Genomic DNA, 14,993 nt, shown 5'->3' with positions numbered 1-14,993 from the left:
TGCAAAGCCTTTAAATGGTCTCTCAGTCTAGTTCTGTAGGCTACACAATCATGAGGAAGACTGCTGACTTGATAGTTGTCCAAAAGACGACCATTGACACCTTGCACAAGGACGGCAAGACACAAGGTCGTAGCAAAAGAGGCTGGCTGTTCACAGAGCTCTGTGTCCAAGCACATTAATAGAGAGGCGAAGGGAAGGAAAAGATGTGGTAGAAAAAAGTGCACAAGCATTAGGGATAACCGCACCCTGGAGAGGATTGTGAAGCAAAACCCATTCAAAAATGTGGGGGAGATTCACAAAGAGTGGACTGCAGCTGGAGTCAGTGCTTCAAGAACCACTATGCACAGACGTATGCAAGACATGGGTTTCAGCTGTCGCATTACTTGTGTCAAGCCACTCTTGAACAACAGACAGTGTCAGAAACGTCTAAAGACAAAAAGGACTGGACTGCTGCTGAGTGGTCCACAGTTATGTTTTCTGATGAAAGTAAATTTTGCATTTCCTTTGGAAATCAGGGTCCCACAGTCTGGAGGAAGAGAGGAGAGGCACACAATCCACGTTGCTTGAGGTCCAGTGTAAAGTTTCCACAGTCAGTGATGGTTTGGGGTGCCATGTCATCTACTGGTGTTGGTCCAATGTGTTTTCTGAGGTCCAAGGTCAACGCAGCCGTATATCAGGAAGAGCACTTCATGCTTCCTGCTGCTGACCAACTTTATGGAGATGCAGATTTCATTTTCCAACAGGACTTGGCACCTGCACACAGTTTCAAAGCTACCAGTACCTGGTTTAAGGACCATGGTATTCCTGTTCTTAATTGGCCAGCAAACTGGCCTGACCTTAACCCCATAGAAAATCCTGGCCTGACCTTAACCCCATAGAAAACCCCATAGAAAATCCTATGGGGTATTGTGAAGAGGAAGATGCGATATGCTAGATCCAAGAATGCAGAAGAGCTGAAAGCCACTATTAGAGCAACCTGGGCTCTCATAACACCTGAGCAGTGCCACAGACTGATCGACTCCATGCCATGCCGCATTGCTGCAGTAATTCAGGCAAAAGGAGCCCCAACTATGTGTTGAGTGCGGTACATGCTCATACTTTTCATTTTCATAATTTTTCGTTGGCCAAGATTTCTAAAAATCCTTTCTTTGTATTGGTCTTAAGTTATATTCTAATTTTCTGAGATACTAAATTTGGGATTTTCCTTAGTTGTAAGTTATAATCATCAAAATTAAAAGAAATAAACATTTGAAATATATCAGTCTGTGTGTAATGAATGAATATAATATACAAGTTTCACTTTTTGAATGGAATTAGTGAAATAAATCAACTTTTTGATGATATTCTAATTATATGACCAGCACCTGTATGTAATTATATTTGTATTTTTATTTAGAATAAAATAGTAATACTATCAAATTTAGTACATATTTGCTTTAATTTTATGCAAGAAACACCACCTAAGAAATGTCTAATTGTAGCCAGTTGATGCCACTGGTCATGTTCCCAAGGTTTTTTTCTTTGCAACAGAAAGGTGCTTTGAGTTTTATAGGACACTATCATGAAAGTGATGTGTTTGCATCTTTTTATCTTCACCTGATCAGATTTCTCATGTTCCCTCAATTTTTATCTGAGAACTGAAAGCTAGTCCACAACACTCGTCATATTGCTTTGTACAGTGATTTTAAATGCCTGTCAAAAAGAGCCAGTTCAAAAGGAACATAATAGTGTTTAATAGAGCATTTTAATGAGAGCCGTGCCCCCGGCTGTGCTGAAGTGAACTCGCTGGCCCTATCACTGGAGGCTGGGGCTCCACCGGTGTGCCTGTCAGTACACATTACCGCTTCACTTCGGCCATTAAAAGACAAAAATCCACCTCACACCATCCGTAACACCCATCCCCCCCAAACACAGAGAGAGGGACAATGCCAGGACCGGCTGCTCAGCCAGAGTCCAAGCCTGAGCTCCACAACTATGTGTTTACACAGCACTCAGGGATTTATTAATAATGTTGCTCTGAGAAACTTGATAATTGTTTTTATAAAAAATATGGTGTGTGCATCAAATAAGTAAAAACAGTGTACGAAAATTTGTTATTATTATTATTATGAAAAATTGGATATTAAGCCTCAGGGAAGAAATTTCGAGAGTAAAAAAATAAATAAACATGTTTCTTAATATCATAAGAACCTCCATTTAAAAAAAACTTAGGCCTATAGGTATTCCCATTAATGTTTTCAAGTCTTTAATACTTTGTTTTAAGCTGCGATCAACTAGGAAATTACTTTGCTATTTGCTACAGTGGAAATTTGTGTGGAGAAAAAAAAGAATGATTCTGAGATCCATTTCAGATGGAAATACTCATAATCTGTTCCTCTTATTCTCATCCAGAATACCGCAAGGACATATGAATTAATGTTTTTCACTGAGAGAGTACTACTTTTATTTTTGTCATAAATTGCAGTCAAAGAGCCGCGGAATAATGAAGTACCAATTACTGCAGACTCTTTGGAAAACCGATCACTTCATCAAACCAAAACAACTTATTTTCATATATAATGACTGTATTTTATGGACTCATACCTGTGGTGGATTCTCTCCAGATATTTTGGGGTTTCTTGAGCTGCATTTCCTTGAAAACACTTTTATATATATATATATATATATTATGCAACACATCTGTTTTCAACATTAATGATAATAAGAAATGTTTTTTGAGCACTAAAGCATATTAGAATGATTTCTGAAGGATCATGTGATACTAGTGCTGGTCAGCATTCATTTTCCAGTGCTTGGGAAAAGAGCAGCTTGAAGATTTCATGAAACTTCTGTTTTTGTATTTCGTCAAAGAAAGTAAGTCTTACAGGTTTCAAATGTCATACAGTAAATGATGGATGAATATGACTTTGGCATGTCTGTAATAATTTCCCAGACTGTAGTCCTGTCATCAACAATAAATTATGGGGGTTAAAAAGTTGCATGCGCCTGAAGAATTGAATTTTGTGATTGTTTGAAATGGTTCAATCTTCCTATTTGGAGAGTTAGTCTAATCACATCTGTCTTTTCTAGTGTTGTTTGGAGGAATCTCTCCAACATACACAACGGCACGCTCAACTCCTCAACAGTCCCATCCTTAACACTTAATCATAGCTCAGGATCGAAGTTTACAGAGAAACTAAATACCACAAGACATATTTTTCACACAACATTGTGCGTTTAATATTCCTGAGCTCTGATCAGCAACAGAGAAAGTATAAAAACCTGAGGCCTTGAACTCTCTGAGCGATCAACCATCAACTTTATGCCAACTATACAATGTACAATGTATAAAACATCTTTCTTAGAGCTTAACAGCCCTAATTATACAGAGATGGCACATGTGAAAGAGTATCAGTGTCATTTATTTGACCATTTTATTTTGAAAAATATTAAAATGGTCTTAAAATGCTCAGATATTATCTTACCTATTATATTTTATCATGCATGTCTAGGGAACCAGTACTTGGCATATAAACCGAATCACTTTCCTCCCCACAAACCCAAGCAAGCATGCCAGGAGCATATACTCTGCCACCCGCTGCTCCAGCTGAACCCTGTTCAAGGCATCGATTGGCTTTAAGGCACTGTGATTTGTTTGATCTTTAAACCATAAATGCAGTTTTACTAGCTGCTATAGTGTTTGCCAGCTTTCACGCTTGTCTTTTTGTTTCAAGCTTGTAAATGAAAATGAAGTGTTACATAGGCTTCCAGAGTCTTTGTTTTAGTAGTCAGCCTGAAGCTGCAGTTGATATAATGGCTCCTCTATATCCAAAGCTGCACGGGTGCCAGAGAACTGTGAGTACAAGGCAGTGGGCAGTTAACATGGGAGCTCCAGAACTATAGACATTATAGCAGATCTCCGTTGGAAATGTTGTTGTACTTGTGCAGTACTAAAACCAGTAATATTAAGGGGTGATCCCAAATAGTCGATAATTTGATTCTTTGATTCGAGGAGCCTGGTTTGACTCCCAACCTCACAGTCGAATATTCGCAGAGGTGTTATGATCGTGCCATTTTATCTATATGGGGGTGCTCAATGTCTAATTTCACATAGAACTACCGGTTTTCTCCCAATTATTTAATATACACCATAATATTATAATTGCTGTAAGAATCTGAAAAGGAAAAAAGCTTCAAATAAATATTATAACGTGAGTGAACATGTGAGTGAAAAACTGGATTTTTCAGGTAGGGTACAAGTAATTTCAAACAATTTTGCTCGGTTTATATATTAAGTGTATATTATTTATCTCTTATAAGATTCGTTTGGTTGAGTTGCGCTGCAGTAAAGTATTTCTTCAGCGTGCAGCACAATTAATATTAATAACTATGGGACTGTCATATACATAACATTATAATGAGAACACTATTATAATAAAATGCTGTTCATTTCTAGAGTTTAGTTTCAGTGTTTCTAAGCGTTGTTGCATGAAGAATGCTTTCACAAAAAGAGTTCATTCAGAGCCGAGCAGACACGTTTATTTCTACATTGGGTGTGTTTTGTGAAGATAAGTTGTAATATTAACGTTATGTTGTATAAATAACGCAGCGCATTCTATATTAAATAAATGATGAGTTAAATCCTATTGATTAAAAACCTGCTAAATGCTTCATTGTACTGGTCATCTTCAGTGCGCAGCTCAAAACAGAAATGCAGAACATTAATAAGTACCGTCATATACAGAATGTTACAATGGGAGCACCGTTGTAAAAAAAATGTTGCGAATTCTTAGGGTTTCGCTGACGTTTAATGTTAAATATGTTTTAATCATAAAAACATAAAACATTATTTGCCCCGTTTTCATCTGCTAGACATCTGTTACACATTTTCCCTCTGTTAAATACATTTGTAATGTATTTTGCCCCGCCCCCAAACATATGATTCGACTGTCAGTCGACTATCAGCAAGATGAAAACCCTTAGTCAAGGACACCCCTAGTAACATGAAATATCATTACAATTAAAAAAAAAATATATATATATATATATATATATATTAGGGGTGTAACGATATGCGTATTCGTATTGAACCGTATGGTACGAGGCTTTCGGTTCGTACGCGGTACGCATTATGGACCGAACGGTTCGTTGGACTAATTAATTATATTTGGAAAATGTAAAAAAATTGTGAAATATAATGATATGCGTTCAACAAGGTAGCCCAATAACCCAAACGACGTAACAGGCAACGCCCCTGACACCCCCGAAGAAGAAAAAAACACCAACTTATATGCTTATGTTAGGCTACTCAGTCAGGCGCTCGCTCACTCAGTAATACACGCTGAAGGCTCGTTGCAAAATGGCCAATGCGTTTAACAGACCAGAAATAAAAGATCCTCCAATAACCAACAGGTCTGGTGTTTGGGTGCACTTTGGATTCCCTGTAAGCTATAATGGTGATGGCAAGAGAGTGGTGGATAAAAAAACAACGATATGTCGCATCTAGGGTACATCAGCGGGAATACAAAAAAAAAAAACTTGAAACATGTCAACTCATTTACGCCGACATCACCTTAGTGTGTCAGTATCTGGGAAAAGACGAAAAAAAGGAGAAACATACACGCAACAAACTATCCCCGCAGCATTTAGACAGACATTTCCAACGGATTCAAACAGGGCAAAAGACATCACCACGGCGATTGGTAGACTACATTTACGTTATAGCCGCGGATATGAGACCTTACTATTTACCATTCATTCTATCATTACCATTATAGCTTACAGGGAATCCAAAGTGCACCCAAACACCAGACCTGTTGTTTATATGAGGATCTTCTATTTCTGGTCTGTTAAACGCATTAGCCATTTTGCAACGAGTCTTCAGCGCATACTGAGTGAGCGAGCGCCTTACACTGTAGTGGAAAACGTAGGTTTTAAGAACATGCTTAATGTAATTGAGCCCCGTTACAATATTCCTTCACGAGCCCATTTCAGACAGACCGTAATTCCTGCTTTGTTCCAAAAAAGATAAGCCCTATAGAAAACCAATTGAGTAAAAACACACTCAATATAAAGAGTTATAGAGTTCCATATAAAAAGTTACATCTTTGTATTTGTTCATAACTACTACAATAATATAACATTTTCATTTTTTTTTATAAGGAGCTGTTTTTGTTTTATACAGTATGCTGCTAAGAAAACACCATAGAAGATGGGTAAAGAATAGCTCCATCATTGTTCAATGTAAAAAATACTTTGTTAGTTTTAATAAATAAAACATTTTTTTAAAAATCAAGGAAATTTATCTGCCAATTTTTTCTTTTTGCTGTATCTAAAACGTACCGAACCGAACCGTGACACCAGTGTATTGTATCGAACCGAACCGTGAATTTTGTGAACCGTTACACCCCTAATATATATATATATATATATATATAATTTTATTTATTTATTTTTTTTAATGTAGTTTATTCCTGGGATAGAAAAACTTCATTTTCAGCAGTCCTGTGTTCGGTGTCACGTGATCCTTCAGAAATCATTCTAATATGCTGAACTCATGCTCAATAAACCTTTCTTATTATAACCTATGTTGAAAACAGTTGTGTTGATTAATATTTTTGTGAAAACTGATAATTTTCCAAGACTCATTGATGAATAAAGAACAGAAGGGATTTGAAATCGACATTTTTTGTAACATTAGAACAGTCTTTGCTGTCACTTTTGAACAAATTAAATTCATTTTTGCTGAATAAAAATAATAATTTGTATATGGAACATACAAACGTGGGATTTTCGTGATTCATTTTAATTTATTAAGGATTATGCGATGTATTCATTTGAATGTTCTTAATGAAAAGAGGGGCCTTGGCTTGGCTGAGATTCTGTGTTGTGATCTAAACTCATTCAGCGTTGAGAAGCTCTCTAATGTAATCCTTATTATGAACTTATTTCTCATGAAAAGATTCTTAGATGAACTCCTACACGTTATGTATCCAGCTAAGTTTATTTCTCATTTAATTGTTACCTTTTTTATCACCCTCTCTACAGCTCCATCTGCTGTGTCAATCATACATCAGGTCAGTCGAACTGTGGACAGCATCACACTGTCCTGGTCCCAGCCAGACCAGCCCAATGGAGTCATTTTGGACTATGAGCTGCAGTATTATGAGAAGGTAATAAATCATCAAATACATACATAATGAAAATTGTCCAGCTATTCACTCAAAAAATAGAAACATTTAATGAAGTTCAACTGAGGTGAACTTTAAAAAAATCTGTTTCAATAAATATAATAATAATATTTTGGGATAAATGAATTATGCTCTAATACAAGCTTCAATTAAGATTAATTAAGAGTGGAATCTGAGCTCAGGCCACATTAAGTGCCTGTGATCCCTAAATGAAGTAACTTTACTTCTATGAAGAACTAAATTAAAAACACTACATGAATAGATGATGTTAGTTTAACACATTACACTCTAATAAATTTCCAATGTGTCTGTGAAGTTCTGGATTTCTGTACATCCCGTTATGCTAATGAAATTGCTAATGTAGTACCAACAGAGTATATTAAGTAAACTTCCATTGTGCTAATTTAAATTAACTACGTGCAATGAAATGAAAGTTCACAAGTTGTTGCATTAGCATAATTTTAATTAACTAAATTGGTCAAGCAGCAAAACCAAAAGAAATTAAACTGAATCATTGACATTTCTTCTAAAATGTGGACAATTTTATCATTCTAAACATGACTTTAATTGCTTCTGGATGGATTGTATGTGATTTTTGATCTTTGGTTCAAATCTAGAATACGGCAGAGTCGAACTCCTCTCTACTGCGGAGTCAGACTAATACAGCGGTTATCCGGGGCTTGAAGCAGGGGACCATCTACGTCTTCCAGGTGCGGGCCAGAACAGTGGCAGGCTTTGGACGTTTAAGTGGGAAGATGTACTTCCAAACAATGACTGAAGGTACTGGACTTTAACAAACGTTTGGCATTAGACATGTTGATTTTGCTTTTCTGCTTTTCCAATTAATAGTCTGATTATTTCTTTACAAGTCAGGTGCCATAGTCTGGCAAAAAACACTTTCCAGTCTCTGAAATAGCTTTAACCACAGTGTGTTGGACCACAATGTGAGATCTGTGTGTCAAGGGCCAAGCCATCGCAGCATGTTGCTTGTTCTTAATACTAATCTGAGACATGTAGCCATGGTCACTTTGACGAAAATGGAAACATTCGACAGAAGGGAACAATCTGCTACTTGGAAATGCATTTATTTGTGTTTAGCAGGCATTAGAATATTCTGTGGCATGTCTGACAAAATCCAGAAAGTGACTGTTAACATTGTTATTAAAATGTCACACATGTAAAAAGTGTTGACACTCAATTGCTAAAGATGAATCAACTGTCTGTGAAGGTTTGTTAGCCAATCAGAATCAAGAATTTAACAATACTGTGATATAAATGTGGCAAATTTAGTCAGTTTTCCGTGTACACTACCGATCAAAAGTTTGGGCTCAGTAAGAATGTTTTTTGGAAGATGCATTAAATTGATCAAAAGTGACATTTATGTAGTCAAGTCATTTAATGTTACAAATGATTTCTGTTTCAAATAAATGCTGTTCTTTTGAGCTTTCTATTCATGGCAGAACCCTGGGAAAAATATATCATGCTCCACAAAAATATTATGCAGCACTATTTTCAATATTGATAATAGTATGAAATGTTATCACAAATAATAAGAAATGTTTCTTGAGCACTTAATTAGCATAGTAGAGTTAGGATCATGTTAGGACAGTATGCAAAGTGACTTTTTAATTTTATTAAAGTTAAATGTTAGATTCTTTTTTGTGATGAAAAATCACAAAAGCTGATCTGATTTTGTGTCTACCATGTATACATCTGAAGAGGAGTACAGGTCCAGCCTGCAGGAGAAGCTGCCCCTCATTATCGGCTCTGCTGTTGCTGGTGTTGTTTTTCTCATCGCTGTGGTTGTGCTCATTATCGTCTGTAACCGGTGAGTCTGTTGGTTACCATGATCTGGAAAAGATTAAACAAAACTGAACAGATTTTTGATTTCCTCTTGCTCTTATAAACTAAGAAACAGCTTAAAAGCGTTTCAAAGTAGCCCCCTTTTTTCTTTTTTTTTTTTTTACATTTTCCTTCTTTTCCTGTTGGGGTCTCATCAGGAGAGGCAGTGACAGGACAGAATCTGAATACACTGACAAGCTTCAGCATTACACCAGCGGCCACAGTGAGTAAACCTTTCAGTGGCTTTATAATATTTCATTTGTGCTTATAATATTTACTTGATCTTTTTAAACAAGGCTCAAGTCAATAAATGAAAACAGCAGAGCACATATCAACAACATTTTAACAACGGCACAAATGTACTTACAATTTGAAGATCTAAAGAACTAAATACATATATAATGAAATATAATGTAATATAATATAATGCTTGTACATTTGTGTTATTTTGGTGATCTGATTTTTTTAAGGGAAGATCTTCAAAACTTTTAAGTTTTAAAAATTGGATTTTGTCTCACCCTGTCTTTTAAGAATCAACATTACAGTATTATTACAGTATAGGCAATATATTTGGTGAATACACTGCAGCTCCTGTTTCTCTTTCCAAGTGTCTCCAGGAATGAAGATCTACATTGATCCTTTCACATATGAGGATCCCAATGAGGCAGTGCGTGAGTTCGCCAAAGAAATAGACGTGACCTGTGTGAAAATCGAGCAAGTCATTGGTGCAGGTAAATTTCACTGTTCACATAAATAAGGAATATTTTAATATGCATAGATTTAATGGCATAGAGTGCTGATTTGCAATCTAACCAACATCTTTGCATATCATCTAGTTAGTTGACTACATATAACAAATCGACCGTTAATTAGAAAGCAGCTGAAATCTAGCAAAGCATACATTTACACCTTTGATTATTGTTAAAAAGTTTTTGTAAACTGGGCTGCTAATTTAATTGTTTTCTTCTGAAGTGGTTCAATCAACTGATCTAATTGTTTGAACTTTTAAGGTGAGTTTGGAGAGGTATGTAGCGGTAATCTCAGGCTTCCTGGGAAGAGGGAGATTCTGGTGGCCATTAAGACTCTGAAATCAGGCTACACTGAGAAGCAGCGGCGGGACTTCCTGAGCGAAGCCAGCATCATGGGGCAGTTTGACCATCCCAACATCATCCACCTGGAAGGAGTGGTGACCAAGAGCACTCCAGTAATGATCATCACTGAATTCATGGAGAACGGATCACTGGACTCCTTTCTTCGGGTAAGCTTCACTGTTGCTGCAAGAAAACAACAACAGTAACATTGAAAGTGCACTTAAATTTTGTAAGTTGTCTTTGACTTGCTGACACCTAGTGGTGCGGAATAAAAAAAAAAAACATTTTTAGCTACCGATGCCATTTTAGAAATGTGCTGTTCACACAGTTAACCATCATTCAGTTGTTCAACAAGTGAAATAAATCAACATGGCCACTTCTTTTTACTTTTAATTGGGCTGCACGAGCAATTTAATCATGATTATTTGTAAAAAATAAATTACCTACAATAACCACACAACAGCTTTTTATTTCACAGTGCGTGATAGCAATACTTGAGCTGCTTTATACTGACCCAGGATCCCATTGGGCAGGGCCCAGATGTGTCTGCCGAGACTGAAGTCCAGATGTTTTGCCACAAGATTTTGCCACAAGCTCACATAACGAAGATGTTTTGTTAGAAAGGCTGATATAAAAATGTTAGAAAAGTTTTTTTTTCTTAATGTAGAGAAGAAACATATGTGTATCATTTGTCATCAACACAAAATTGTATTATATTTTAATATATTTCATATGTCTGTATTCTCTGTATCTTAGCAAAATGATGGCCAGTTCACTGTCATTCAGTTGGTTGGCATGCTGCGTGGCATTGCAGCTGGCATGAAATACCTCTGTGACATGAACTACGTACATCGTGATCTGGCTGCTCGCAACATCCTGGTTAACAGCAATCTAGTCTGCAAAGTATCCGATTTCGGGCTTTCTCGCTTTCTGGAAGATGACACATCAGATCCTACATACACAAGCACCCTGGTGAGTGTCTGTCTAATGGGTTATATAGACTGTTGCTATGTGGCAGCATCTACTTCATGCTAATATAATATTTCTTATTAAATTCAATGTCCACAAAGGGAGGGAAAATTCCAATACGATGGACTGCTCCCGAGGCCATTCAATACAGGAAGTTCACGTCCTCGAGTGATGTGTGGAGCTATGGGATCGTAATGTGGGAGGTCATGTCCTATGGAGAGCGACCATACTGGGACATGAGCAATCAAGATGTATGAATCAGTCCTTATATGATTACATAGTCATATTGATGATTACAGATTCTATTTTTCGTCTATTCTATTTTTCCATGAAGAGCTGAATAAGGATGTCCCCTAGTGGACGAACAATGTCATTAAACACCATCTGAAAGTGCATACATGAACATGTGTATAACATTTTTATTGTTTTGTTAAATTGATGTATTTTTAAGTATAACATGTTTAATAAATAATTTATCTTCCTATTTATCTAGGTAATAAATTCAATCGAGCAGGATTATAGGTTACCTCCTCCTATGGACTGTCCAAATGCACTGCACCAACTAATGTTGGACTGCTGGCAGAAGGACCGAAACAACCGTCCGAAGTTCAATCAGATTGTTAACTCTCTGGATAAGATGATCCGTAATCCTGGCAGCCTGAAGGCCACCACTCCTCTCTCTTCAGGGTAAGAGATTTTATTCTGGGTCAACACAGACAAGAAGGGGCCAGCAAGCACTGAGCACTGAATCCTTTTCAGTTCAGTAGTCTGAACCGTATAATCATAAAAAAACAAATTGTTATTGCAAAAAATTAAAACAATCAATGTTATTAGAATTCAGTATTCTTAGCACAACCATTTGTCTGAACTTTATAATTAGAATGCAGGAAAATTTCCATCTAGTTTTTTAAGTTAAATTTGCTCAGTTTGCATCTGTATTTTATCATTTATCAAGTCAGTGTAAAACAATATTAAATGTGTGATCATTTGTCACAACACAGAAAAATGTTATTAATCACCCATCCAAATTTGAATAAAAAAACACCAAATAAATAAAATAAGGTATCAAAATCTTGAAAAATTACGCACTATTCTCTGCTCTCAAATGCTAGGGATGTGTGTCCGCGCTCTGCGCTTAAACCATGCCCACTCGCAAGAAAGCCATCTCTCTCAGCTGTCAAATACTGCTACAATCTGAATGGATGCTCCTTCTGTCTGCTTAATTAGATTTACACAGCCATACATGTTTGGCAATATGTATTTATGTTACGAATGCTTAGCTAGCTAGCAAACTGTAGGCTGTAGTAATTTAACGTTAATGACAGTAACTCATGATTGAGCGGGTGAACCACTGATGCTAATGAGCTAGTTATTATAGGGTTAGGGGAGGCTCAAGTGTGTCATTGAGACAGATTTCAGCCCCACCCAAAAAATCCTGAACACAAAAATGGTTAAACACAGTTTAACGGAAGTACTACGTAGTCTTTGTAATGTGTTTTCAGCATTCATTTCTAAAATTTATAATGTGTATAAAAGGTATTTAGAAAAATATAAAGACTGAAGAGTAACAAAAATACTTTATAGTTTATAGTAATCAAATTTACATGAGTATGATAAGAAATGTTTCTTGAGGATCTAATCAGCATATTAGGGTCTACTCACACTATGCACGGTTGCCTTGAACCGAGCCCGAGCGTGATTATCCTTCCTCTCCACTCCGTCATGTGTGATGTACCGGAGAAAACCACTCTCGCTAATATTCTGCCGAATAATTAATAATAATTAATTTATCATTGATTTTCACTTGTATGTATCAGAAAATTATTACGGAGACAGCTGAGGTTAATGAAATAATTTACAGTTTTACTCGCAAACTGCACTTCCTGTTTATCAATAAGGTAAGAATGAGAGCCATTATAAACCTTAATCTTCTTGATTGAATTAAATTTACTGAAAACATGTTCAGGCGCGGTTCAAAACAACTAGTGTGAGTACACCCTTAAGAATGATTTCTTAAGGATCATGTGACACTTAAGACTGGAGTAATGATGCTGAAATGAAATATTAAATTATATTAATTATATTTTTTAATTGTATTAATATTTCTCAATATGACTGTTTTTGCTGTATTTTTGATCAAATAAATGTGGCCTCGGTGAGCAAACTTTAGTTTGGTAGTGTATGATACAGTTTTTCATTTTTAATTTATTCAGTTGGGTCAGATGGTGGGTTTTTTCTAGTTTAGCAGAATGCACTGTTTTTTTTTTTTTTTTTAGGATAAGTTCACTTCCAGAATGAAAATTCTGTCATCATTTACTCACCTTCCACTTGTTCCAAACCTGTGTGAGTTTCTTTCTTCTGTTGAATGCAAAATAAGATATTTTGAAAGATGTTAGTATCCGAACAGTTGTTGGGCACCATTGACTTCCATATTAGGAAAGAAATTATATGGAATACAATGATTCCCATCAACTGTTCGGATACTAACATTTTTAAAAATATCTTTTGTGTTCAACAGAAGAAAGAAACTCATGATACACATGATATAATTCTCATCTGAGTGAAGTTGATTCTGTGGCTGTTTTACAGCGTACATCTACCTCTGCTGGACCGCAGCACACCAGACTTCTCCAGCTTCAGCACAGTGGATGAATGGCTGGATGCCATCAAAATGGGCCAGTACAAGGAGAACTTTGCCAACGAAGACCTCACTACCTTTGAAGCCGTGTCTCAGATGAATATGGAGTAGGTTTTCGCTATCTTCTATATAGCTCAACATATTCACATCAATCATTTTCATTCAGTTCCAGCTTTAGCCACCAGAAATCTATTACTGTAAATTCGATAGATAGTCTTGTCTGCTTAGATATTTCTTTTACTGTGACATTATGCAGTTGCTTCTCTCACACCCTCTTTCTGTCCTCACAGTGACATTGTGAAGGTGGGAGTCACACTAGCAGGCCACCAGAAGAAGATTTTCAACAGTGTGCAGATGATGCGAGCTCAAATGAACCAGATCCAGTCAGTGGAGGTTTGATTCTTAAAAGTGGAGGATGGGACCAGTCTGTGCACACCAGACCCTTGTGGACCTCCAGAGCCCAGCAGTAGTCACTTTATCTAGGGATGATCAAGAGCAGATCCCCACAAGACCGCTATGGTCTCGGTACTGCACCAGCACACTGAAGGCAACCTGTAGTCTTTGCAATAGCCAAATTAATCCTTTAAATTGGCTGCATTTACATGCAAATTTATATTCCAGTATTATCTCTGACATTGCAGTGTATCTGATAAACCACATAAAAACCTCTTATGTCTTTTGGAATTTTAGTATATCTGTCATTTAATAGACAATTAAGAATACATTTATAATTTAAGGTGGCCACCTTGTCAAATATACCATTTGCATTAAAATTAATAGCCTTTTATATGTAAATTTCTTGCTCTAAGCAGCTTTCTCTATTGTTACATCATGAAATGTGCTAAATCACCTGCCAGGTAACTATTTTTGCTCAAGTATTTTTTTGAGCATCTTCTAGGTCCATTAAAAATGTATAATGCATTTATAAAGTGCAGCCATTATACTATTAAAATTTAAATATTAGAAGAATATCTCACAATTCACAGAATTAGAATAAAATGGAGTCACCTTTATCATGATATGTTATATTGGGTATAAATGTATTCAGAGCGTTTCCATGTGCACAATAAAAGGGTTGCAAAGCTTGTTCATCCATATAAATGTAGCCACTATCACAAATTATCTTATAAAGATTATTTTGGCTGACAATTATTATTCCGGGCAAATGCATTAAATGAGAAATCAGATTTTGATTATATAGCCCCTTTACTCTTTAATATGATTTGGCCATATTCACCAGAAATGCGTTGGATAATTTAACATTTAAAAACATTGTCTCAGTGT

The 14,993-nt window shown here is 36.3% G+C and overlaps 1 protein-coding gene across 2 annotated transcripts in view; it reads left to right on the top strand.

Annotated features, from left to right (window-relative positions):
• The window catches only part of LOC132129210 (ephrin type-B receptor 2-like), a 108,541-nt gene extending 93,957 nt beyond the window's left edge, over positions 1–14,584 (top strand). Inside the window, exons 6-16 of one of the 2 annotated variants that reach the window (XM_059540721.1) lie at positions 7,027–7,151; positions 7,787–7,949; positions 8,889–8,997; positions 9,170–9,234; positions 9,629–9,742; positions 10,022–10,269; positions 10,859–11,074; positions 11,173–11,322; positions 11,565–11,758; positions 13,661–13,816; positions 14,000–14,584. In XM_059540721.1, coding sequence (XP_059396704.1) covers positions 7,027–7,151; positions 7,787–7,949; positions 8,889–8,997; positions 9,170–9,234; positions 9,629–9,742; positions 10,022–10,269; positions 10,859–11,074; positions 11,173–11,322; positions 11,565–11,758; positions 13,661–13,816; positions 14,000–14,108 — 1,649 coding nt within the window. In that variant the 3' untranslated portion in view covers positions 14,109–14,584. Of the gene's footprint in view, positions 1–7,026; positions 7,152–7,786; positions 7,950–8,888; positions 8,998–9,169; positions 9,235–9,619; positions 9,743–10,021; positions 10,270–10,858; positions 11,075–11,172; positions 11,323–11,564; positions 11,759–13,660; positions 13,817–13,999 lie in introns of both variants that reach the window. The other variant, XM_059540720.1, reaches the window with a different exon arrangement.
• The last annotated feature ends 409 nt before the right edge of the window (positions 14,585–14,993 follow it).

This window comes from Carassius carassius, chromosome 46, assembly GCF_963082965.1.
Source record: "Carassius carassius chromosome 46, fCarCar2.1, whole genome shotgun sequence".
Classification (NCBI taxonomy): Eukaryota; Metazoa; Chordata; class Actinopteri; order Cypriniformes; family Cyprinidae; genus Carassius; species Carassius carassius.
This window is presented reverse-complemented; position numbering and strand designations above follow the sequence as displayed.